The sequence below is a fragment of the Tinamus guttatus genome, unplaced genomic scaffold, assembly GCF_059628265.1.
Source record: "Tinamus guttatus ecotype Peru unplaced genomic scaffold, ASM5962826v1 Tinamus_guttatus_pri_ptg000548l, whole genome shotgun sequence".
NCBI lineage: Eukaryota > Metazoa > Chordata > Aves > Tinamiformes > Tinamidae > Tinamus > Tinamus guttatus.
In genome coordinates this window covers 1,369,965-1,394,575 of record NW_028289082.1, presented here as the reverse complement: position 1 = coordinate 1,394,575, position 24,611 = coordinate 1,369,965, and the positions used below count along the sequence as shown (strand labels likewise).

General features: G+C 46.2%; 1 protein-coding gene across 8 annotated transcripts in view; it reads left to right on the top strand.

Moving 5' to 3' along the window:
* The window catches only part of HMBOX1 (homeobox containing 1), a 77,890-nt gene extending 53,593 nt beyond the window's left edge, over positions 1-24,297 (top strand). For 3 of the 8 annotated variants that reach the window (XM_088534381.1, XM_088534375.1, XM_088534376.1), the window contains 6 exons: positions 4,206-4,359; positions 17,880-17,962; positions 19,270-19,365; positions 20,678-20,772; positions 20,945-21,076; positions 23,898-24,297. In XM_088534381.1, coding sequence (XP_088390507.1) covers positions 4,206-4,359; positions 17,880-17,962; positions 19,270-19,365; positions 20,678-20,772; positions 20,945-21,076; positions 23,898-24,035 — 698 coding nt within the window. In that variant the 3' untranslated portion in view covers positions 24,036-24,297. Of the gene's footprint in view, positions 1-4,205; positions 4,360-17,879; positions 17,963-19,269; positions 19,366-20,677; positions 20,773-20,944; positions 21,077-21,696; positions 22,015-23,897 lie in introns of those variants that run through there. The other 5 variants (XM_088534378.1, XM_088534380.1, XM_088534377.1 and 2 more) reach the window with 5 other exon arrangements.
* Positions 24,298-24,611: the final 314 nt, after the last annotated feature.

Genomic DNA, 24,611 nt, shown 5'->3' with positions numbered 1-24,611 from the left:
GTCTCCCCTACCAGTGCCAAGAGATTGTTCTGATGCATTTAAATTCCCTTTAGAACAAATAAAACGTAGCTTTTCTCTTGGAGAGGCTGGGGTAAGGATCGTGGGGGGCTCTGGGTTTTCTTATAGCTGTTGGAAAATCTACCATAGGAAAATGTGATGGCATTTACTTATTTTAGGATATTCCATTGCTTTGAATTTTTTAACATGTTGCAGGTCAGACTGGCCAGCCAAGAGATAATTAATGTGCATTTGTGCTGACAGCCTGTGGAGTGCCTTAACGAAGACATCAGCCTCATCCAAAGAATCCTGTTTTTAAATTACTCTTACAGAACAGTTTGGAGCCTAAGTTTTGGCTAGTATTTACAATATCCTGTGATTGGTTTGCAAGGCCTGACTAGACTTTCTGCTGCCTTCTTTCGAGACAGAAAATGAGAAAATCATTAGAGCCTCCTGCAGCACCTGTAACGGAGCAGTGCAGACCTGGTCGCTTGCCATAGACGTCCTCTAAAAAGCCTAAGTGATGAAAGGAGTTACTAGGAGGTGATATTTGGCTTTCTGATCTCATATCCTTTCCCATTTGAGCTGTTGGGAGCAATACTTGAATCCTTTTCCTATAAGGGAAACACTCAGGTCCCTCTGAGCTGGAGCACATTGGCTTTGGAGTTGCCCGTGCGCAGCGTGAGGTCTTGGGGAGCATTTAGTTCCCTCCTCCTTTTTTTCTTTATCCTTATATTTGAAAACAGCTCTTCAAACTAGTCCATTTTCTGCCTGAATCCATTTAGGTGGTAACAGAAGGGAAACTTTCCCTTCAAATGTTCTGATGGGCTAAGAAACCCAGTGCAATCCCCTTGTGAAGGGGAAAGCAAGGACCAGTTGAGGAGAGGCCCGGAGACCACCTGGCTGACCTGGACTCTTCCCTTCGTTCTGCCAAGTTTTCTATATGATTTTTAACAAATCGTTGCAACTTTGCCCCTTGCTTTCCAGATAGAGACAAGACTCTTCCCTCTGTGTGACTTCACCCACCTTGTCTTCAAGGTCCTTGCAGCAGGGACCATCTTCTACACAAGTTCTGCACTGCACCCAGCCAGGGATTTCTTCAGGAGTGTGAGGGACAAAAGCCCTGTAAATACATACAAAATAGAATTTCTTCTTTCAAATATACAGTGGTGCTGTATGATGCTTTTAATCATCCTCAAGCAGCCCTTCATCTGCCAACCTTCATTTTGTAGAGCCTTAGGATGGCTGGTTTAGAGATGTTAGGAGTGCAGAGGGGACTTGGCCACGCTGTAGCTTTCCTTACTTACCAGCCTTCCTCAGCCTTTGGAATACACTCCTTGTTGTTTGCGTGCTTTTGATGGCTTTTTTGCATGGATATTTTCTCTGTTTCTCCTATCTTTGGCGGTGCTTCTTCAGAGAACTTCAAACAGCAGTTTGGAGCGTTACCAGCGAGACCCGAGCGTCGTGGATCAGAAAACAGCCTGTTTTCTTCCTGAATGCAACCCTGCTGCTCAAAAACGTCCCAATCTGTTTTTTTTTTCCGGTAGAGTTAATAGCAATGCTGTGAATTCTGATGTTGAAAGACTTGTAAATTTTTTTTTTTTCGGGAAACCCTTGCCAGTTGGGGTGAAAGGCTGTTTTTTGTTGAGGGGAAGAAGTCGATGCTCAATGTTAGTGTTTGAAAGCTCCCTGATCCAATTAATAGGGACGCTTTTCATTTAGTTTGGGCATTTCTTTGGACAGGCACCATATCTGTTGTGTTTTGTGGAAGACTGAGAGCATTTTGGCAGGAGATAAATAGTATAGGTTTCAGAAGCCAGTTTATGAGTGCAAAGAGTCCTGTAGCGTTCTGATTAATTCTTCAGGAGCCGTGGCTTAAAAATACGTAACTAAATAAATGTACATTGATAGTTAGCCTGATTAGTTTAGCTGGCACTGGGTCTTGGGCCGTGTGGGACATTTGTTATGAGGTAACTTTAGCATTTCTTTTGCCTCTGTGCTGCAAACTGAAGCTGGCATCGAGAAAGGATGTGTTGAAGTTGCAGAGATGGATGCAGGCTGCTTCCATGCAAGCTGCATATTCTGTCTCTACCAGCCTCGTCGCAGGAAGGCAGCTGTGGTCACCTTGGAGAAAACCGTGTGCTCTTTCTCCTTGAACAAAAGGGAAAAAGAAAGGTAGTTCTTATCAAGATGTAGCATCTCTTGTGTTATTCCCACAGCAGCTCTTGTTTAGCTATAAAAGCAAAGCTTACAAAAAGGAGAAAAAAACAAAAATCAGGGGCTGGATATCCTGGGAGATTTGCACAGGGAATGTTATTGGTGATTTACTGTTTTACAGAGCCTCACCGAAAATCGTCCCTTCTCTGATCCTTCCATCTAAGCAATGAGCTCTGTAGGGAACCTTTTGCTGCGCCGGCTACTGATTCAAATCTAGTAGTAACAGAAAGTTGTTTTTCATGTGATGTCAGGCCCGTTTGGCTAAGCTGAAGGGGGATATCTGTTCTTATCAGGATAATGTATGGTAGGTGCTTGCTGCAGGCACTTGCTACTGAACAGATCCTGGGAGCTGGGAGATGGCCCAGGGCTGCAGCCGTCCCACGCAGCAATGAAGCAGCAAGTGCAGGGGACAGTCCTGAGACCAACAGCACCTTTTCCTTTGGATGAGTATCTGGGGTGTGCTGAGAGGAGGAAAGCCTTTGCCATGAGGAATTTCAAGGCCTGGGCACCACTCGTCTCTTCTTAAAACCCACCTGCAATTTCCTCCCCGTCAAACCCTGATTTAGAGAAAATTAGAAAATTGTTAGAGAAAATTGTTAGAGAAAACACCTCCTGCCCTGATGTTGGGCATCCCTGATCCTCACGTTTTTCCTTAGTGCATGAAAACAGTTTCAGAGAGCTCTTCCTTACGACCAGGCAGAGATAACACCTGCCCTCCAAATTCTCATCTGGAGAGGCTATTTTGCCAAGACAGTGCAGAAAAAAATAGTCTTCTTCCCACCAACACTTTCTTTTTCTTTTATTTCCAATTTTAAAGTGTACCTAAAGCCTAGGAACATGGTACTCTCCAGACCCCCAAGCTATGCAGAGACTGAAGGGATAGATAAGGAACTTCCTTGAAATGGCCGTCCAGTAGATTGGCAGCGTGGAAAATACTTGGAGTGGCACTAAAACTGTATGTGATGTAAGCTGGGAACTAAAACTGTCTACTTGAGTAAAGTTCTGGGAGTCATCTGTGCTCCAAAGGCAGGAGGTAGGAAAAGGCACCATCCCCTGTGTGCAAGGTAAAGGCTTTGCTTCCTATAGACTTCCATAGCCTATAGACTTCTCCCAGGGAAGGGTGTTTCTGGGCTCTGCAGCCTTGCGCAGATGCAAACCCTTGCAGCAAGGAAAATGTTCCCGTGCATTTCGGGACAAGGACACAGCCGAATGCGCAAATAGCTAATTCCTTGCTTTCTAACCAGAGGACTTTGTTTATGGTTGGAAACTGAAGCTCCCTTAACCCCGTTTGCTTTGTTGTAAATCAAATGAGCCAGAATTAAACGAGCAGGGTTGTTTTTTGGACATACATTTCTTATGCCTAAATCCTAGGCATTCAGAGCAAGGCCCTGCACCCGGCTCTGTTCCCTACCTGCTAATGTCCCATTCCAGGCACGCTCACCAACGGATATATGAAATATCGGTCTTGCATTCGGGCTTGATTTAGTAAGTGGGAGACCGTGGTGGAAGGAGTGAGGGGTGAGTTGTAAAGGGCCTTTCCTGCCAAGTTCCCTCTCTCACTTGATGCTCTCTAGCTCCTCGAGAGGAGCAGTGTAGCCATGGGAGAGGTGCAGAAGAGGAGAGGTGTGATGTTAATCTGCTTTCAAAGGCTTTGCTCGTTTGCACAGCTCACGGCGTGGCCCTCTATCACAGCAGCTATTTCCAGTATTTACTCAGCCTAGGATCAACCTTTTGGACACGTTGAAATAACCGTGGTATAAACTTGCACTTAGCTCCCTGCAACTGCTCTGCAATGAAATAGAAACCTGCCTCTATCTGACTTTATGTATCTTGAAAGTGTCTTTCTTAATGATGCTTCGCTTTATTTATTTATTTTTATTTTTAGTTTGAATGGTTTCATCATCTGTCTTGTCTTTTTTTCCACGAGCAGGAGTGAGAAAAGGAGCGTGGCTCTTTAGTCCCCTAGGAAACACAGTATTTATTGTCCCCAGGGGCTACGTTAAGCATGAGACCCGCTCCTGTCCCCATCGAAGAGCCCGAGTGGAGACAGACGCCTCCCCCAGTCACAGCTACCTCTGGGACCTTCCGACTACGGCGAGGCAGTCGGTTCACGTGGAGAAAGGAGTGCCTGGCTGTTATGGAAAGGTAGGTCTCTTGGGACATTTTAAAGCCAACTTTAAGTGTGTTTTTTCCTGCTCTGCTGAGCACCAGCTTCGTCTTCATGGATGTGCTTTGGCACCAGGATTGGGGTAATCATGTGGTTCTAGACTCCAGAGTAGGAGATAATTCAGCCTATTTGCTTAAAAAGTGTCTGTATCTTGTAGCCCCTGAGCCTTAGCTCACTTTGACAGTATTGGTGCTTAACTCTGCTTTCAGACAACCTTTCCCTCTGGTTGAATCCAGCCTCTGCCTCACTGGGGGTCTCTGCAGCCCTTCCATTCTCCATTTGCCCTCTCCCCGTTCCCAATTCCTCCTTGTTAACACATCAGGTTATTCTGTATTCAATCCTGGCATGTCCACAGCACCAGAATCGTTCCAGGTGCTGCAGAAGGGCAGGAGGCTGCCTAACGAGCAGGAGATTCCTGGTCCAAACAGGCTCTTAGAGCCCTTTTACCTGAGCTAGGAACAGCAGGGAGCAGAGTGGATGGTTATGCGGAGCGGAGGGATCAGTAGAGCTCCTCAGCCCTGCAGCCCTGCTCTCTACTTACTGTAATCTCTCCTTTGTGGAGCAGACTGGATAACAGGGAAGGGCTCAAAGGTAGTTTAGGGATGAATGCTTATTTCCTTAAAGGCTGAATGGCTGGGAGGAGTTTTCTGCCTGCCTTTTCTTCGCCTTAGCATGGCAGGAACCTCCCATGTGTGCAGCCCTCCTCCCTGCCTCACAGATCCCATCAAGCCTTTAGGCAACGGATTTTTAGGATCTGCTTTTGCATCCCTGAAGCTTTTCCCAGCCCCTCGCTTGCACTTGGGCTTTGGAGCGGGTTAGAGGGGCTTTGCAGGGCTCTGTCTTCTTTCCTGTTCTTCACTTTGCTCGCTGCATCCTGCCTTGTGCTCTCTTGGCTCCCAGGGTCTTTTGGACTGTGCTGTTAAGTGGAGACTTTTGCCTTGATCCCAGCTCCAATATTAGTTTGTGAAGCCCTCGCTGGGTCCTGGTGGACCTAGATCCTCACCAGAGCTGCCCTAAAACCTCCGTATGACTAAAAGCGCCCCGTAAAGCAGGTTGGGAATGTGATTGCTTAACTGCTAGGCTTTAATAAGCCAAGCTGAGCTGTAAGGGCAAGTTTTGCAACAGCGGGCGGAAAACAGTCTCCAAGGGGCCCTAGGAAGTCGCTAACTAATTTCATTTAGAGTTTTAGAGTTTTTTTTTAGAGTTTTCCAGGCAGCCCAGCAACGCGGCCCGCAGCAGCAGCCGGCATGGAGGAGGTCGGATCGGGCCTGCAGGATGCCCTGAGGTCAGGAAGAAGCAGCGTTTGGCCCACGGACAGTGCGGGGTGTTGTGTGTGGCCTCGCTGCCTTCAGCTGGGAGTTTGCTTTTCTCCCAAACAGATCAAGTTTTGACCATGGGTAGAGACTTATGACCAGCAACGCGTCTCCGTGCTCTCTGGCTCCTGAAAAGGAGCTTCCCGCAACTAGACCTGGCTTAGGTGACTTAGGCAAATGCCTAGGAATAAGAGGGTTAATTCTGGGTATTAACAGCTCTTATGGTAGGTGGTTCTTCCTACAACCTAAAACCCTGCAGCGAAGCTGTGTAAGCACCGCTGGGGTGAGGAGCAAAGGCTTGGGCCGCTCGTTGAGCTGGATGCGGTGAGGCCGGCGGCTCGGACGGGTTGAGAGGTCGTCTTGAAGGGAAAAATCTGGATTTGATGGTGAAAAATTGAGGGCAGTTTGTTCTAGAGAGACAAATACCCTGCAGCTGGAGAGGCCCCGCGCTGCTCAGGACGAGGTCCGTGAACTGGAGCAGGAGGAGGAGGTTGGGGGCGAGTTTCTCTGGTTCTGAAGATGTAATTCAACAATAATTCCAGTGCAATTAGTTATTGTATTAGTGCCATCCTGATATAATGAAGATCAGAGTTAAGGCCAGCACATACACACTTAAAGGGCTAATGTACACGCGTGTCTGTATGCAGGGCATGCCTATTAAAGAAACTCTAGGTTGATACTGGCTTTCCAGAATGCTGCTCGTGGTTTCTGTGGCTCAGTTCTCCAAATTTACTGTTTATATTTGGAAAATAGCCCGGGATAGTGTGTTAGTCACCAGGCTCAGGTTTCAGACAGTAGGTTCGGAAGGGCTCTTTCTCCCTCCGTCTCCTTTCTGATTTTTGCTTTTTTCCCCTGTTACCTCTTGGAATATTCATGATCTGCAGGTTAAGAGGAGCAGTAGTTGCAGAAAGCGAAGTCCTGTGTTGAGCTGCAGCCCCAGCTCCCTGTCGCTGCGGGGCCGCGATGCCAACCTTGACCCGTTCCCTCCGGAGCCGCCTCCGCGTGGGATGCGCCGCGTTCCGCAGGCTCCGACGTTCCTTGAGGAACGGGAACCGACAGCAGCCGTGTGCCCCAAACCAGGGGTTACACTTAAAAGCCTGTGCCCGCTTCAGCTCTGTGTTCCTCCCCGTCACATCTCATCCCAAAGTTGTTTTTCTTCTTTTCTGCTTTACTTCCCAACCCCTCTCATTAAAACTGTGAAATTGAAAGTTTCCTCAGGGTTGTTTTTCTTCTAATGTCTCTTTCTATTATTATTTTTTAATACGGCATTTGTGTTTCTCCTCTAATTGTGTTTTGACATTGGGGTTTACCTGCTTTTTCAGGGAAATGGTTGCTAAAGAACCGTATGTGATGGGCAGCTGAGTTTCAATCCCAAGACAGCGATTCTGGACTTTCCTTTTAGATAGATGCTTTATGCAAAGAGAAATGTAAAGCAAGTGTAAATTCTGCTCCGAACAATTCAGTATCCCGGTGGACCTGGGAAGCTTTGGCCTTTCCCATCTTGGCTCTGGGTGCCCGGAGGGCAGCGCTGGGCCCTGCACATGGTCCTGGCCCCGGGCAGACTCGGCGCTGCCGCGTTATTAGAAACCCTTCCGATGCGGAGGGCTCTGAGCGCAGCTCCGCGGGCGCCGGGGCTTCCTCGGCCTCCCCGGGGAGAGCCAGGGCTCTATTAGCTGCTGCAATTCAGTTAGGAAATTTTCTTAGTTAATTTTAGCCCATTACTCTTAGTTATGTCTTCTAGCAGAACCTTAATAGCGGCCCCCCAGGGGATCCCGGTTTCCTGCGCGAGGCTCGGGAGGAGACGGGAGTTCGGGATTCATCGCGTTTCGCCCTTCCCGAGCCCGGAGCAGAGCAGGAAGTCGAGTCTTGCGGGCTCTGCCATTAGGCTCCAGTCTTGGCAGGAGCCGGAGCGTCGGCTTCTCATCAGGATAACGAGGTTCAGGAATCCCACGCGTGCTCCTCGAGCCCGCGGGTGGCCTTGAACCTTTCTGCAAAACATCTACCACGTCCTTGGGCGAGCAGCATGCGAGGAGCCGAGGGTCTTTTGCCTGACCGGGGAGGTTTGCCTTAGGAAAAACTTTAAAAACAGCCGGTCCCTAAGCACATTATCCACAGAAATTAAGAGAAATTCGCTTAAAATTGATGGTCCTGGTATACCTGATCTTACTTAACGCTGGGAAAACTATCAGGTGTCGTGTTTATTTTTTTTTACCCCCTAGCTCTTTCTGTTCTGTCAAAAGGTGTTTGTTAGTCAGGAGTCGCAGGAGGAGGTTTAACTTCATTAAGCCCCTGGAGATTGGGGAAATCTGGCTTTTTTGGCTCTTTGTTACTTGCTGTTAGCTCTCGTCTTTGTCAGAGAGTTTAGGTGTTTTCAGTATCTTTGTTCTCTTTTTTCATTAAAAATAATAAAGATCTGGGGGAGGAGCAAGTCCTTCCAGATGCCGGGTAACGTTTTTGCATCTGCCAAGGTCAAAACAACCGAGAGGAGCTTTTGCAAAAGGAACGTTCTCAGTCTGACCCGTGACAGCGCTGCCCAGTGCCAAAAGCCTCGTTGTAAGGATGGGGTTTCTTTTCTAGCCTCAATGACCTGCCAGGTTTCTCCAGAGCAGGTTAGATGCTGCAGCATTTGCTCTCCCTGCTTGTTGAAGATGCAGTTTCCAACATCTCTTGGCCCTGGCACAAGGGTTGACTTTGGGACAGGCTTGTGCCACCCCTGGCACCTAAGTGATGCTGCTGGGTGGGACAGAACGCAGATGATGGTGATGATGATGATGGGTTGTCCTTCTTCCTACGTGTCCACGCATCGCTGGGGATGAAAGCTCTTCTCTGCTACGCCAGATTTTGCCAAACCCTTCTCTTGAAGCCATGGACATTCTTCTTATTCACATAACTCCAATTCCTACTAGACCATACTAAGGTCCTGAGGGTACTTTAGGAGGCCTTATTCCACCTAGTTTCCGTTTTATGTGTTAAAATCTGTTGAAAATTTGGAGGCCTCATGTGACCGAGTATCATGAGAAAGAACAAGAAAAACATTGCATTTACCTTGCCAAGATCATTTAATTGATACAGTTGTGTCAGGCTGCTGCTTGTTTATCTCTTCCCTCCTTTTATCTCTCCTTGCCTACGTCTTTCCTTGCCTGGACTTAACGTCCCCCTTTGGCTCTTTTTCCATCTCCTTGAACTCCTAAGGAGAAGTTGGACAGCTCTGAGCTGCCAGCAAATATCCCTCCAAGTCCGAGTTGAGCTCGAAGGACCAGGGAGATTTACCTGCCCTGTGCATGGAATAAACCTCCTTAAGGGCACTGTAGAATTAACATCTTGAGCAATCTGGATCAGCCAACAGGTCGGTACCTTCTCACCTTGTACTATGGTGCACCTGGTTGTAAGTCACTTTAACCACAAAAGTCACTGTCGGGCCCTAAGTCCTTTTTGATCAGGATTTTAATTTCATTTTATTTCACTTTTTGGTAGTCGAGGATAGCAGAGTTGGCCTTCTTATTCTTTTATTTCCCTTTTTTATGCCATGTATAACTTTGAATTGGGAATACTGTGCTCTTTGTGAGCAGCTCTATCAACAGAATGGAAGATATGGACCTGTTCCAAATAATCTTTAAAATATGATTTCTTTTTAAACAAACAAAAAGAAAAGCAGGATAGGCAAAGTAAGTACACAACATATAGAAGGGGAAAAAAAAAGTCATCTAATTTGTTGCTTATTATGTACCTAGACCGGCGCTCTTTCCATTCCTAAATGCTCCTTGATATTCTCTTAATCACTGGAGTGTTGGGTTGGGACTTCCTGTTTCAGCGTGGCCAGCTTCTCTCGTTTCAATCAACCTTTATTATATCCTTTTCAGAAACTGATTAACTCCTCTATCTTAAAAACAGCTGTAGCCAAGGGTACAGAAGCCCGTTGGGAGCCTGATACTGCTGCAGTGCTTGGAAATCCAAGTTTCTTGCTGTTTGAGCCCGGTATGTCCCTGTTCTTGTTGGATCAGTTAACTAAAATAAATCCTGACTTCCATCTCTTGCCCCTCTGTCCAAACCCTTTGTAGGATAAGCCATAACCTCCCCTTGGCCCTGAGGTTTGCTGTACCAAAATCCCAAATGATAAGAATATATATATTTTTTCCAGATAAAGCCAGTTCTGCAGCTCCTTTTTGTCTGTATCTCTCAACTTTGCTCTTCTCCTACCTGCAATTTTTTCTCATAGTACCTGGGAGAAATATTGTGAAATTGTGTCCCTTAATGCTGCAGGGGTTTCTGCTCTGGTTGTAGAAAGCGTTCTTGAAAATAGCATTATAGGAACTTTTTTGTTTTTAAAGTAATATTTTTGGAGTCCCCGGGGCTTATTATTTGCTAGACAATTGTATAGGTGGAAGGAAAAAGGAACAATTAAAAAGTTGCATTGTAAACTCACCTCTTTGCTGTCCCTTTGCGCAGTGAATGATCATTGAATAATCTGTAGAGAATAATAACATAAAAATAATACAAAAAATATAAAAATAGCATTAAAAAAAAGAGCTGCTGCTGCTGCCATACTCGCTGGCAGGGCCGTTTCTTTAGCATCTACAAAGTTTTCTCGCTGTTGACCCTCCTCAAGCCTCTCCTTTGTCAGGAAGCCTACAAAGAACCTGATGAGACCAACCTTGGCATGAGAGTAGCTTCATCAACCGCCCTGCTGGCCCCTGCTAATTCATTAGTTCTTGTAATCTTGGGCTCGTGTCCCTCTTTTGGGCCGTGTTTGGATCGCGAGGGCTTTGTGGCAGAGATCGATATTAGAAATAATTAAAGAAATCTCTTTTGTCTGCTCTGTGTCTGTGCAACGCCTAGCGCAGTAATAGTTCTCCTCCAGATCTGAGGGCACCAGGCACGAGGAAAAATAAAGATAATGACCCCCAGATCGGAAGCTTTTGGCTTGGGGCCCTGGATATGCTGCAACTCTTGGCCCTTCTCTGCTCCTTCGACTTCCACAGGATTTTCTTATTGCTTCCCTTGATCTTACTTCCTGTAAATGCAGCAAGAGTGATGGTTGTCCAAGCCCTCCTGAGCTAAGCTGGGCTTATCCAGGTCCTATCCTGGAAACCAAAAGGGAAAATGTGCAAGTCTTTGGGAGGAAGCACTAGTGCTTCAGTTGTGTATTGGAGGCTGTCAGCTCATCCCGAGCTTTATAACAAGTCTCACGGTTGGTGTTTTTTCCATTTTAGAAACTGATGACAAAGCGAGACTGAAAACCTAGTGCTGTTGAGTGAAATTTCGCTGCAACCAGTAGCAATAGGAAATTGTTGAAAACATGAAGAGAATGAGGTCTGGGGTTGAGTAATGTAGAGGCCAAGTAATATATTTAGCACTTTATTTAACCGCGTTGCCAACTAAAACCGTGGATTCTTCTGTTCTCTAGCAAGTGATAACCGCAATGGTCGTTCCCGTGCATCCCACCAGAAGGATGTTCTCCATGTTCCATGCGAGAGGTCCTGAAGAGCCGACTCTGATCGTTGCAGCTTCTCATCGCTGCTCGGAGACGCTTCATCCATGGGCTTGACCCTCCCGTAGCTTTGCTGGCTTTGGGAGAAGCAGCTAATCCAGAGGGTGTAGCTTTAATAACTCTCCCTCTGTACAAAGTTCAGCATTTTGGACCAAGTGTTTGTTTCACAGCTGACTTTGGAAAGGTCCTGCTTGTCACCGGGTTAAGCCCAAAGGATTTAGGCGTGTAAATAGCCTTGTAGTGTGTAGATCTCAAATATTACAAGTAAGGAAAAGAGCGTGACACACACTCTTATTCATGCTTAGGTGCCTGCTAGGCACAGCTTTGAAAATGCTGTATCCTCACACCAACTGGTTGTTGAAATTACAGAATAATTTGCAATTTTTTTTTGGCCTTAATGCATTTTTTCCTTGGTGACTTTAAAAAAAAAAAAATGCGTCGTCTTTTTTCTTCCCTTCTATTTTGTAAGCTATTTGGTATGTGTGTTGGGTTCAGGAGTCTGCACCACCATTAAGCCTAAAGACACTCATAAAATTGGAGCCGTTATCTGCTGTGTCTTCAATGTGTCTTAAGCAGAAAGTACCTGTGTCTTTCAAATTGCTTAAAACTCCTGAGTCTTTCTATTCAGAAGAGTTGTGGTGTTTCAGAAATATTCTTATCACCAAATCCAATTACAAGGAAGAGTAAATCACCACCTCCGATGTCTTAACTATTCTTTTTTTAATTGTTAATTATCTCAACAGTAGGGTGCTATAGATTAGGAAGCATAGATTATCTTTTGAAAGTATGAGGAGTTCAGATCTACTCTCAATTCTGGTTTTAAACAATTTTGGAGATCATTTTAATAGCTTGATGGGATTGTGTTCGTGCTTGAGACTGCTGTCAAAATAGCAAGAAAGTGATTTTTAAGAAATTAGAAACGAGTTTGTGTTGTGGTGACTTTGAAGGTCATACAGGCTTATGTACTCCAGAGGAAGGTGTAGTTCTGGCATTTTAATCAAAATTGCAGAGTAGTTTCCTGCTAAGAAACGTCAGTAAAATGAACATCTCTGAGTTTAACTGCTGATTTGTAAAACAAGGATAAATAGTCAGTTCTTGTGTCTGAGTTTTCTAATGTGTACTGAGTGACTGTGCAGTTTATGTACACAAATTTTAAGGTGTGAAATAGTGTTTAAAATTTACATGTGTCTTAAGTGATCTAGCCCTGTTTAGCTCTCTCCTCTGGATTTGCATTTTCCATGAAAAAAGTACAAGAATGAAACTTCTCTTGTCGTATGAAGCTTAAAAAGTCTTCTCTTCCTAGAGCATAAGGCTGAAAGGTACAGAGGCTCCTTAAAATTAATTATTGGATTCTTACAATTTGGTCACCAAACTTATCTAAGGTTTTGGTAGAGTCTACATTAGATAAAATCCCCAGTTTTTACCATGGGGCTGGATATCTCGTTAGGTCAAACGAGGTGTGGGCTTCATGCCAGAACTGCTGAGGACCTTTGGTCACTGTGGTACAAGAAGTCAAGCTAGAGCAGCAACGGTGGTTTCTTCACTCCTTAAAATGCATGAACCTACCCAAACCCCTCAGCTAACTGATGGCACTGAGGGGACAGCTCTGCCCAGCTCTGGGGAGGCACCCGGAGCCCTGGGGGCAGCTCTGGGCTCCCCAGGACAAGAGGGACGTGGAGCTGCTAGAGAGGGGCCAGCGCAGGGCCGCGAAGGTGATGGAGGGACTGGAGCAGCCGTCGTGTGAGGAAAGAGTGAGCGAGCGGGGCCTGTTGAGCCTGGAGAAGAGAAGGCTGAGAGGGATGTGAGCAACATGGACAAGTAGCTGAGGGGAGAATGTAGGGAGGATGGGGCCAGGCTCTGCTCGGTGGTGGCCGGTGACAGGACAAGGGGTAACGGGTACAAGCTGAACCCCAGGCAGCTCCATGTCCATGTGAGGAAGAACTTCCTTGGTGTGAGGGTGCCCGAGCCCTGGCACAGGCTGCCCAGAGAGGCTGTGGAGGCTCCTTCTCTGGAGATGTCCAACCCGCCTGGATGCCCCCTGTGCCCCGTGCTCTGGGTGTCCCTGCTGGAGCAGGGGTTGCACTGGGTGATCCCTAGAGGTCCCTTCCAACCTCAACCATTCTGGAATTGTGTGTGTGATTCTGTGAAAGCAGGAAAGAGCTGTAGCAGCCGTGTCCATCGCTGGCTTTTGGAGGGTCTAGTTGGAGGGTCTAGGTTGTAGTTGGGCAGGCAGCAGAGCCTGGACTCCAGCCCGTCTGCTCCCAAGGGCCTCACCAGGTGTTCCTGGTATCACCTTGACCCTTCGTTATGTTTTGTAGGCCCAGGGGAAAGAGAAGATGGTATCTTCAGGATAATCTGGAGCTCTGTCAGAGCTTGGCCATGGGGTGGGTATCTTTGTGCTTCAGTTTTGCTCTAAAATAGCCACAGCTCTTTGCTATAGTGCGGACATGGTGGTTGCTTGGCTATACATCCCAGCATTATAGAATCCATAGAAATATTAGCAGATAAAATGGATGGCACCTTCTGTTGACCTCGCCGAAAACAAGTAAAATCTTGTCCTATATTTGCTAAGAAATTAACTAGTAATTACGCTTTCCGGTGAGATTATGCTCTGGATTCCCTTCTCTGGCAGCCTGTCTCCTGCTGGGCAGAGAGGTGGCCTCAGGCACTGAGGACGGACTAACTCGAATGTATTTTCATCAGTTTGCTAGTCGGAATAGTAATGCTTTTAAAAGACATATAGACTGCAACAAAGTCCTCTTGCTGCCGGGTGATACCACCTTGATAAATATACTAATGAGGGGCAAAATAGGTGACTGTATTCAAGTGTTTTGTGCAGCTCGTCCATGGAGAGCAGAGGTCTGTTTGAAGGGAAGCTGGATGGAGAGCTGAAATTACAGGCAATCTCATCAACGACCAAGGAGCAGCTTGCAGGCCAGCTTGCAGGTCCCTGGTGGCCAGAGTATCTTCTTGCCATCACCAGGGTGAGATGGCAGCTGGTGGGAATGGGCGAGTAGTTTTTTCCATACCTCCCTGCATCCCTCCACGTATTTCGCTGGCGGATGCTTCCCAGATTAATGGAATTGAGAGGGCAGAGGCCCAAAGGTGAAGCTGGACGAAGGAATAAGCTTGTGTCAGGTCTGCTCTTCTTCAATAAATACCCATCTGTTCTTGACTCACGTTGATCGCGACCCCTTTTTGGGTTGATTAACACTTATTTTGGGGTGAGATGGCCCCCACGGGCACCTACCTGAGTTACCTCACCTCGACTGCGCGCAGTTCTGCTCTACCAACCACCTGCTGTAAATCGTCACCCCGTCGCGCCTCAGAGCGTCGATACTTTGAATCACTTTGGCACTTTGAAGCTTAAAACGGTGATGTCATGCTGGGAACGAAGCCTTTGCTGTGGATTTTTTCATCTAGCCCCATGACAAAGCAGTGAAGCTACCCCTGCTCCCATCGCTGTGCACTGGGGCTACTGCGGGCGCTGCCGAAGGCCTCGGATGTCCCAACTTGGGTAGCGCGAGCTGTAGAGTCGAATGAAAGAGATTGGCTCTGAATCTGCCATTTTCTAGGCGTCAGTGTTCTTGAAATGAACCCGCTTCAAGGATATCCACGTTCTCCCCCGCCGGATGGATTCTCATCTCGTGTAAATCATTTGGCCACTTCTCATTTTAATCCTCTACTGTCACTCCCTACAAAGATGATCATTTGGGGCCTTCACTGAAGGTGGTCAGCTGGTAGCTGCTCCTTCCAGACTGGGAACAGCCCAGGGGGTTGGAGTTTTGAAGAGGAATTGGGGCATCCTGGCTTCTTTCCTCTCTCCTCGAGGAGACCTAGGAGGAACCTGGGGCTGCACTGCTTTGGTTGCCGTTTCTAAGCAGGAACATGGTCTCATGAGCCCCAAAGATTCACAACTTGGCATGACCAAACTGAAACAGTGTGGAAGCCTCTTAAACTCTTTGTCTTGCTTTCCCTATCTTTAAAAATAGATGCTCTTGCCCATTTACCAGAAATGTTGGGAGCCTTGAAACATTGTGTTTTGCTCATGTATCACCTACATGTCCTCAAAATAAGTCAAGGGAGACGAACGTGATGTGTTAACAGGGCATGTATATGAGAACTTGGAGGTGGAGGGTGAAAAAGGTCGAGGTCTTGTGGTGGTTTTGGTTACTTAAACCAAAAAAAAACAAAAAAAAACAGCAGGTGGAGGAGAGAAAATACTGAGATAATGGTTCTGACTACAGAAATTGAATTTACCTGCTGGGGTTGTTCCCTCCAAGCTTCCTTTTGGGATCCACTTTGTGGTCAGCCATGAATGTGACCTGTTTACCAGGAGAGCTGCCTAAAACCTTCCTGGATATTTAGTGTTTTTTCATAAAACAGGGTTTCAAAACTTGCCGCAGACAAAACCTTTCCAGGTTTTCAAGCAGGATCAATTTTCTCCTTAGGAACATGCAGACATTTACTAAAAGAGGAGAAGTCGGTCTTTGAATATAGAGGCAGTGTTTCAAATGATGGAAAATAAATTCTGATTCAATCAAATAAAATGTTTATTATTTATGGATTTGGGGAGCATTTTAAGATATAAATTACTGTTTAGTTGAAATTAGTCCGAATCACAAAAAACAATGGCCTCAATACACCCCAAAATTTTCCTCCTTTGCCCTGAGAGTTGTCTCATTCACTGTCCTGCTCTGAAAAAGTCAGCTCCATCACGGGGAATTCTCCTGTTATCGCAGAGAACTCTAATCTTCAGCCTAAGTCTTGTTGCTATTAATAAACGTGTCCTGTTTTTGTGCTTGAGCCCGGCAACAGCACGCGGAGGTCGGGGACCTGTTACCAGCATCGTGCTCCGCTACGAGCAGAGAGGAGGGGAACCAGAGACGCTGGGATCCTCTTCTCTTGGTTAATTGGTGTCTCACTTTCCTTCATCAGTGTGAGAACTGGCCCTTCAAATATTGAGCTTTTCTTGCTTTTTCCATCTCTGTCATTTCTTAAGCAGAAATCATGTCCCTGCTTGGCGACCACAGGTGATCAAGACCCATAATGGAGAATGAGAGCAGGCCTTTGCCTTCTTTTCTTAGTGCTTCACTGTATAAATCTCTGAATTTCTCCTATTTTACAGTTTTATGGTGTTTGTTCTAGACTTCTGACACTTGAGATAATGCTCAGGAAGGCCATCCAAAAAATAGCTGCTGTGGCTAGCAGAATTGAAGAGAAAGAGGAGAAGATCTTGGCTCTGTGAAGAGAGCGGATTTCTCTGTTTTGCTACTACAAAGCAACTGGTACAACTAGAAAGAGCTTTTTCTAGTCTCTTTTCCCAACTTTAGGGTCTTGGAAAAGAAGTTTTATACAGAACACAACTTCTTAAAACAGAAATTTGCAAGTTGAGAGGGGTATGTACATCCCTTCTAAGGGATATTAGAATAGAAGGAATGATCCATTTGAAAGAGGAAAGGATATACTTTAAAAAATATCATGCCCAGAGACTAGGAATATTGCCAAGGAACAAATCGAATGGTCAAAATTTGTATTTGCAGTGAGTTGATTTAGCTGGAAGTGAAATAGGGGGTTGTTCATTAGCAGAACTTCTGCAAAAGGGGTGGCTGTATGGACCAGGGCAGCTGTGCTGAGGCTGATCCACTATGAAAATAAGGATATAATTCCCCTATATGCAATAATATAATAATATAATATAATTTCTGGTAATGCAAGTTGACTTGCGTTCGGTGTGGGTATAAGAAAGAGGGAAAGGAAGAAAAATAACGAAGCACCGCATCTTTGTGAGCCTCCTGCTAAAGTGTCTTCAAATAGAGCAAAATGTTTTGTTTTCAAATATGCAGCAACTGTCCAAGACCCTGTTACTGATCAACGCTGATCAAAGAGCTCTTTGGATTCTGTATTATAGACAAGCCACAGAAAAATATAGTAGTCCCTGCTGGTCGGGTGCCTATCAGAGCCTGGTGACGTAAACAGGGCTCATTTTGTTGGTTTTGATGCAGATCCGATAAGATCTGTGGAATGTAAATCAGTGCATTAAAATTTGTAAAGCGCTTAAATGAAATAAAACCGAAAAGAGTTTAGCTTTTATAAGATGTTTACCGCATATTAAATACAATAAAATGGCAATTATTTGGAAAAAAATGTTATTAAAATGCTGTACTTTAGGTATGTTCTGTGGTAATCTAAAACTTTTAAGTTGTGGGGAATTTTTTTTGGAAGTAAATACTAGACTGATTCTAGAAATCCTGCTGTATGACTGGGTGATTTTACTGGTGCAGTCACCATTCTGTGTCTGTCCAGAGTGCACCTGTGTAATATGTGTATGTACAAAAATTCTTGCAAAAGTTTTCTGTTAAAAGGTTGTTTTGGAGTCAACTTACAGTTTGGTATAGTGAGTGTCAGAAGTAGAAAGCCTCCGTTAACCAGTGAATCAAAATACACATTGAAGAGCTCCTTCTTTTGCAGCATACTGCCTAAGCAGGGGATCTTTCTTTTGGGAGGCTTTTAATTGCCATGTAGGTATGAGTAGTGTGCAGATATTATCTAATTTAATGCAAAATTTGTTGTGTCTGTGTTACCTCTGTAATAGTGATGCATAAACTACCAGTTGACACCTTTTAGTGAAGCTGCTCTGGAAATTCATGCTCTGATTTCTGAAAAAAAAAAAACATTTTTTTTCCCCTCTTTGCAGTTACTTCAATGAGAATCAATATCCCGATGAGGCAAAGAGAGAAGAAATTGCAAATGCCTGTAATGCAGTTATCCAAAAGCCAGGTGAGGAGCAGATTGTGGTGTCCTTTCCAAAGGCGGACGCAATTAGGTTTCAGTATCTCCTGCTAAATTCAGCAAATCTCATTTTGCGGCGCTTGCTCGCTATAGAGCGCCCTCAACTAGTCGTGGATTTTTTCTTTATCGTTCTGTGGCTCCTGTCGTTCAGAGCTGCCCAACTTGGATGAATCATGAAAGTCGGTGCAATTTTAAAATCCCCGTTTCCACCAGTTGCAAAATACGAGTCTGTGTTAATAGAGGACCTTTTATTTTTGTCAACAAATTGCATTTTTTCTGCTCCTGGAGAAGTCATGTTTGAGAGGGGAACCTCAGTGCTCAGTATGGGGCTCAGGTATCAGTGGTCACGCCTGCATTTACTGCCTGCATTTACTCACTTCAACTCATCCAATAGTTACACAGTTTTCAGAACTTAGATTATTTACAGTATCTATTGCTAGAATAAAAGTTAATGCGAATGAAAACTCAGGCATGACTCCTGATCACAAGCACAGTCCCAGGATAGGACGGAATTGTGGAACAGTTTAGATTGGAAGCGACCCCTGGAAACCATCTGGTCAGTCAATGCCAGCTCAGATCAATTTGTTTAGGGCTTTGTCTAGCTCAGTTTTGAATATCTCCAAAAGTGGAGTTTCTCCCACCTTTCTAGGTCTCTGCTTGGGTGTTGAGCCCTCTCCAAGCAAAGTAGCTTTTCCTGATATCTAGTCAGAACTTCCCCCATTCCAGCTTTTCTCCGTTGCCTCCTGCCTTTCCACTGAGCGGGATGATCAAGCAGTAGAGCGCCGAGGAGGTCGGGATTTTAGTCCTGGCTCAGTCTCTGGTTGGTTTAGCAACTTTGAACAAGCTGCTTGATAGCGGCTTCTCCGGATCGATAAAATCTTTTGAGCAGCGCTAATGCAAGGCATTAGGAAATAGTCTGGGTATCTATTTCCAGAGTTTGCTTTCTTTCACTCGTGCCATCTCTCCTTACTTAAGCAAGTTTGCAGGCTGGTGCATGCTGCCTGTGTTGCAATTAGAGGAACATTCTGTATGCTGAGCAAATTAGGATAAGCAGCCAGAACGGGGGATCCTCATCCCCACGGAGGATGCAGCTACATTGAGCATCCTACCTTGGCATTTATCACCATACCATCCGTGCACAGTGCTCTGGTTCATGTAAAAAATCACTTGATTCTCAGTTATTATTGCTTTTCAACACTGCCTATATTTCAAGAGTTAACCATGCACCTCGGGCTCTGGAACCTAGGGAGCAACGATGCTGTAATTTCTTTTTTTTTTCCCCATTACTTTCTCAGGAAAAAAGTTATCGGACCTGGAGCGAGTTACCTCCCTCAAGGTGTACAACTGGTTTGCCAACAGAAGGAAGGAAATCAAGAGACGAGCCAATATCGGTAATGTATCAGAGCGCCTGCTCGTGGGGTTAGGAGCTCCTGTGGGAGAGATGGAATTATTAAGATGGCATTAATGATGGTACAAGCAGCTATGGCAATCTGCAGAGAAACGTGGAGCGATTTGTAAAGCAAGATTCTCGCCATTCCGGGTCTTTTCTAAAATGCAAGTAGGAATTGCAGTTATAAAATCATCAGGAAAGATGGACCTGGTATAAAGTTTTGCTGGAAGACCACTTTTAAAAACCAAAAATAGACTGTTGGCAGTGGCAGGAGAATCGTGATTCCCCTTGCTCAGGCCCCTCTGGGTATCCCAGATAAAATGAGAAATAAAATCTCAGCATATCTGCATTGGAAATAAGGGAACTGGAGAATATTGCGTGTTTGCTACCTTAACATGCAGTTTAAGTGAAAAGTGGCTGTTGTGAAGAGCTTTTATGGGGCTTTAGGTTTTCTTGTGCCCGAGTTCCCCTGAAATGTGCTTTTTTTTTCGGTTAAAACCTAGGGGTGTTGTTCTCCCTGCCATCCCACAGGGATCTAACAGTCCAGATGAGTTGTTTTAGCATCTCTGATAGAGCCATCAGCACCAAAGGTGTCCTGCAAACCAGCTTCTTGTTCCAGTTACACCCATGACATCTCGTCGCTTTCTGTGCAGTTACACAGTGACAAAGAGCTGGAGCAAACTCCAAATATTGCTGGAAGATCAGGCTGGAACAGAAGTGACTTCAGAGCTGGGCCTGCTGGTTCAGGAGCCTCTCTGAAGCTGTAAGGAGGCACCTTCTAGCATGGCTAATGTTGTAATGAGAGCAAATCATGCTACTGGGATTCAGCACATTTCTGTAATACCTGCAAGGTGTTTTGCACCTCCGTAGGTGCTAGGCAGAACTGAGTTTGCCATATATACCTGAACCAGATCCCTGTTTGCTACCCAGTGGTTTTGCAATTGCCAAGCAAGTGTCGTGGTCTTTTGCTGGTGGCTTTGGCAGAAGCTAACGTTGTCTTTTCTGCATTTGTCCAGAAGAAAAGCTTCCTTTTGCAGCATTTCAAGTATGTTTTTGAGATTTCATCTAAATGTATTCTTTAAAAGTAAAACTTGTCTATCAAATGAGAAAGACAAGGCATAATTAATGCAGAGAAGGCTTTCAGGCAAGCTGGTATCTGCACCTGGGCTACTTACCAATACTGCAGAGTAAAGGGGAGAGCTAAGAAACTACTCTGTTGCTCCTGCTCTTCCAACCTGTTGAAAAAAGAACTAGTTGCTTTTAATAACTCTAATGCATCAGATAAATTAGGGATCCATTTGCTTTTTTCGAAGAAGCAGCAATCCTGGAGAGCCATGGAATAGATGTACAGAGTCCGGGCGGTCACTCCAACAGCGACGACGTCGATGGCAACGACTACTCGGAGCAGGTAAATGTCCTTGCGGCCCCGGAGGGGGAGGCTTTGCTCTTGCAAATGGAATTTCTGCTGCTTTTTTTGCTCGTGTGTAAATGTAACGGGGAAGGCGGCAGCGCACAGCTCCCCTGTTTGCACGCGTTGAGAAGCCAGCATTGACCCACACGGATTTATTGTCATACAACAGGACACTTGGCAAGTACGCAATGGGGAGGAGGAGGGAAGATGTTCAGAGGGAGGCAGAGAAGCAGAGAAGGTAGAAGAAGACAGGAGGATCTGCTCCAAACAAGCAAGTTACACCATTCACGCCACACGCAATGTATGAAAAATGTTAGGAGAGCCTTAAGTCACCCCGGGCACCACGCACAGCCCGAGCTCTCCGTACCCCGGGCACCGTCCCAGCCGTTCGCCCTCAGGATGTTCAGGGCTTGAACGGGTGTCCCGGAATCTCAGGCACCGCCAACCCGGGCGTGCGGGTCCCGCTCGCGTCTCTTATTCCCTTCCACCAGAAATGTCTTCGTCACAGCCTGGGTTACAGCTCCTCTAAGCTGCTTATCTGGCACCCAGATGAGTAGGGGGGCGAGCCCCTTAGGGTCCCCCGTGTCACCCTTGCCCACCCTCCTGCGAGGGGCTGAGCACCCTCCGTGCAGCGGGGATCTCCGAGTGCCTTTCGGGAGCGTCCCCGGATCGTCCCCAGGACACTGATGGACACAGGGCGAAGGGAGGGGGGCAAGGACTTGCTAACCTCAAGGTTGACACGTAGTTGTCCCCTACCCACTGCGTATTGCTCTGCGACCATGTGCCACTATTTGGGTTGTTTACATATTATCTGTCTGTCTTTTTTTCCTTTTTGCATTTTAACTCTTGCCTCTTCTCTATTTTTTTTTCTTCTTGGTTATTTTTAACCCTTGACAGCAACTTCTTTTTTAAATTCTCTAGCAAAAGAATACCCCTTCCCGCACTCTGAGCCCTCACCTACCCTAAAGTTGGTGACCCTTCCTCCACACACCTTCCTGACAGGTATTGCACCCCCTTCCCAATTTTCCCTCAGGTGTCAGTGTCGGCCAACCCCGTCAGGGCTGTGTGTGCTTGACACCGGTGGCCTTGTTGAACGATTCATTTGCTTGGTTCTGGATTTGGTGGTAGCTGTGTCCGGGGCTATGCCCAGCACCCGGGGTGGGCTGGTTGGTTTTAATGGATTTGTTGGGAAGAAATTGCTAGGTCTCCTGCTCCGAGAGGTGCTGCTGTTAGCGAGGCAGCGCCCTGGAGTGATGTTTCCCCAGCCTCTCCACTTCTGGTGGGTATTTAGGCCCCTTTTATAGGTCATCACCAGGAGATTTGGGGGAACCAGCCTTTTCCTGGCCGTAGATGATGAGGCTGCTCCGAGACCGTTGTCAGATGTTTGGAAGCTGCCGCCGAGCAGAGTTCATTCCTTGCCGGGCAGATGCGGGATCCTCGGATGAGCTGTTATTTAGACACCCCGACTATATTTTTCTTTTGTGCGTTAGCCAGAATACTTTGAAAAGAGAAATAAAACGAATCTTAACGTTTCCTAAATCTCTGTTTAGAGCCCTTAAACATTACTTTGCTCAGCAACCTAGCTAGGCTCCTCTCTGAAGTAAAATTAGGCATTAAAAACAAAGCGGATTAAATGGCAGGCAATCCTGATGACCATTTAATATCCCGTAGCTGTTAAAACCATAAATTCCCTTTCCTACAGTAGCATTTAAACTCTAGGTAAGCCTCAAAACACAAAGTTCACCCAAATACTAACGAAACGACTAAAACTGCAGAAGGCAGGACTTGTTTTCTCACTGTTTCTTGCCAAAATGAGGATTACCCCAAGGATCTTGGTGCGTGTGCATGTTTAGTGTTGTGTGTGCACATCGCACGTTTGCCCTGTATTCCTTGCAGATAGATGAATTACTTTACCCTCAGGGTCCTGGCTTTTCTGTCCCGCTCGGCATTTGCCATCTTAACTTAAAAATATAGATTATTTTGCCAGTTCATCACCTGATGGCTGCTGGAAGAGTGATAAATGTTTATCGTTTCCTTTCTTGGACAAAAAACAAAGCAAGGTCATGGTGTGGTGAGTGTCAGTACCCCATTTTAGAGAGGGGTAAACACACCTTGATTTTGCCCAAAGTCCCAGGAGAATACACATGGCATGTGGGCCCCCGTTTTCAATATGCTCCCCATCATCACAGAGAGACTTTGCTCTTTAGAAATGAAGGCGACATGGAAAAATACCTGGCAGTTATTTCAGCGGCCTCTGAACGTGGGAAATGGTCACCCAGGTCCTTGGCTTTTGGTAGTTGCCCCCCTTGGAATCGCTGTGCTGTTTTCACAGCGGTCTGGGAGGTTTCCAGGCTGCCCTGACCGAGCTTTTCCCCACACCTCTGTGAATTTAGTAGCTCCATAGGATCCACCCTCTCATTTTTGGTGGCTGCCAGTAAACTGATGTTCTGGGAATTGCCCAGCCTCCTTTTAAAGCCATTTTTCCTTTGGGCTTCCCCCAAAACCAGAGGATGAGAATTGAAGAGACGCTTCTGTGGCTGCGCTGGCATCATTGCCTAACCATTTCAGCGAGGTCCTTCCTTATTAGAATGTGAGAGGTGCTGACTAATAATTCTCTACGCACTAATTATTTGTAGGAAGCATTTACTGTATCACCCACCAGCCACTGCCTTTCCAAGCTAAAATCCTAGTGCATTTAGGCTGCTGCTATGGAGGCCATCCCATGCCTGCTCGTTTTGGTTGCCCTTCTCGGTACCTTTGCTAGTTCTATTATGTCTTTTCTCTTTTTTTGAGCACAACTGGGCACAGTATCCAAAATGCCGGCACAGCCTGAGCTCGTGCAGCGGGCACTGAGCCCTGTCGGAGCCTGCTTTTCTGTCATACGTTGTGCATCACTTTTCTCTGCATAATTCAATGTTTTCCTCCAAATCCTCACCCCCTGGAATTTATTCCTGGCCAAAAGCAGGGAGGCCGCCCCTGGCCCAGCTCAGCCTGCACAGTGAGGGAACCCCAGCTCAATTCCGCCCATCCTCGCTGCCCGTCGCGCGTCGCGTCGCCCCCGCCGCGTCCTCCTCTCGTGCAGTAACCGTCGCCTCTTCTCTTTCTCCTCTCCGCCCACGCAGGACGACAGCACTAGCCATAGTGACCACCAGGACCCCATTTCTTTAGCCGTGGAGATGGCAGCCGTAAACCACACCATCTTGGCCCTGGCCCGGCAAGGAGCCAACGAGATCAAGACAGAGGCTCTAGACGACGACTGATGCAGAGAAGGGGGAGGGTCCAAGCAAGAAGTAACTTAGTTTTAGACGTAGCACCTTAGCAGACTTTCCTCGGTCCTTAATATGTGTTCTTACAGTATAACTTTGCAGTTTCTTGTACGTCAGTTAGCTGTTAGGGTCTTGTTCTGTGAAGATGGCATGGTGCCCTCAGCCTTTGCATATACTCTCTCAGTATTAATTCCCAATAAATAATCAATCAACCAACCAACCTCCCTCTCCCAGCCCCAGTGGCTAGAAAAACAAATCTTGCTGCTCTGTCTTAGCATTCAAAGTGCTTCCAGGTATTTTAGACAGCCCTCAATTCCAGGTCTTAGGCTACACTTAAAACCTTGGATACCTTTAGACGTGGTGTTTAAAAAGAAAAGAAAACAAAATAGCCTGTACGCTTTTCCTTCTCCGAGACTGAAAGGATGCAAGCTGAGGTAGTGGCACAGGGTCGATGGACACCAGATTGGGAGTATCAACAGAGAGTAAAAAGAACACTAGAAACCCCACTTCAGCCTGGGAATAAGTGATTTCCAGCTGCAATAAGCCGTGCCTCCCTGCTCATACAGTGAC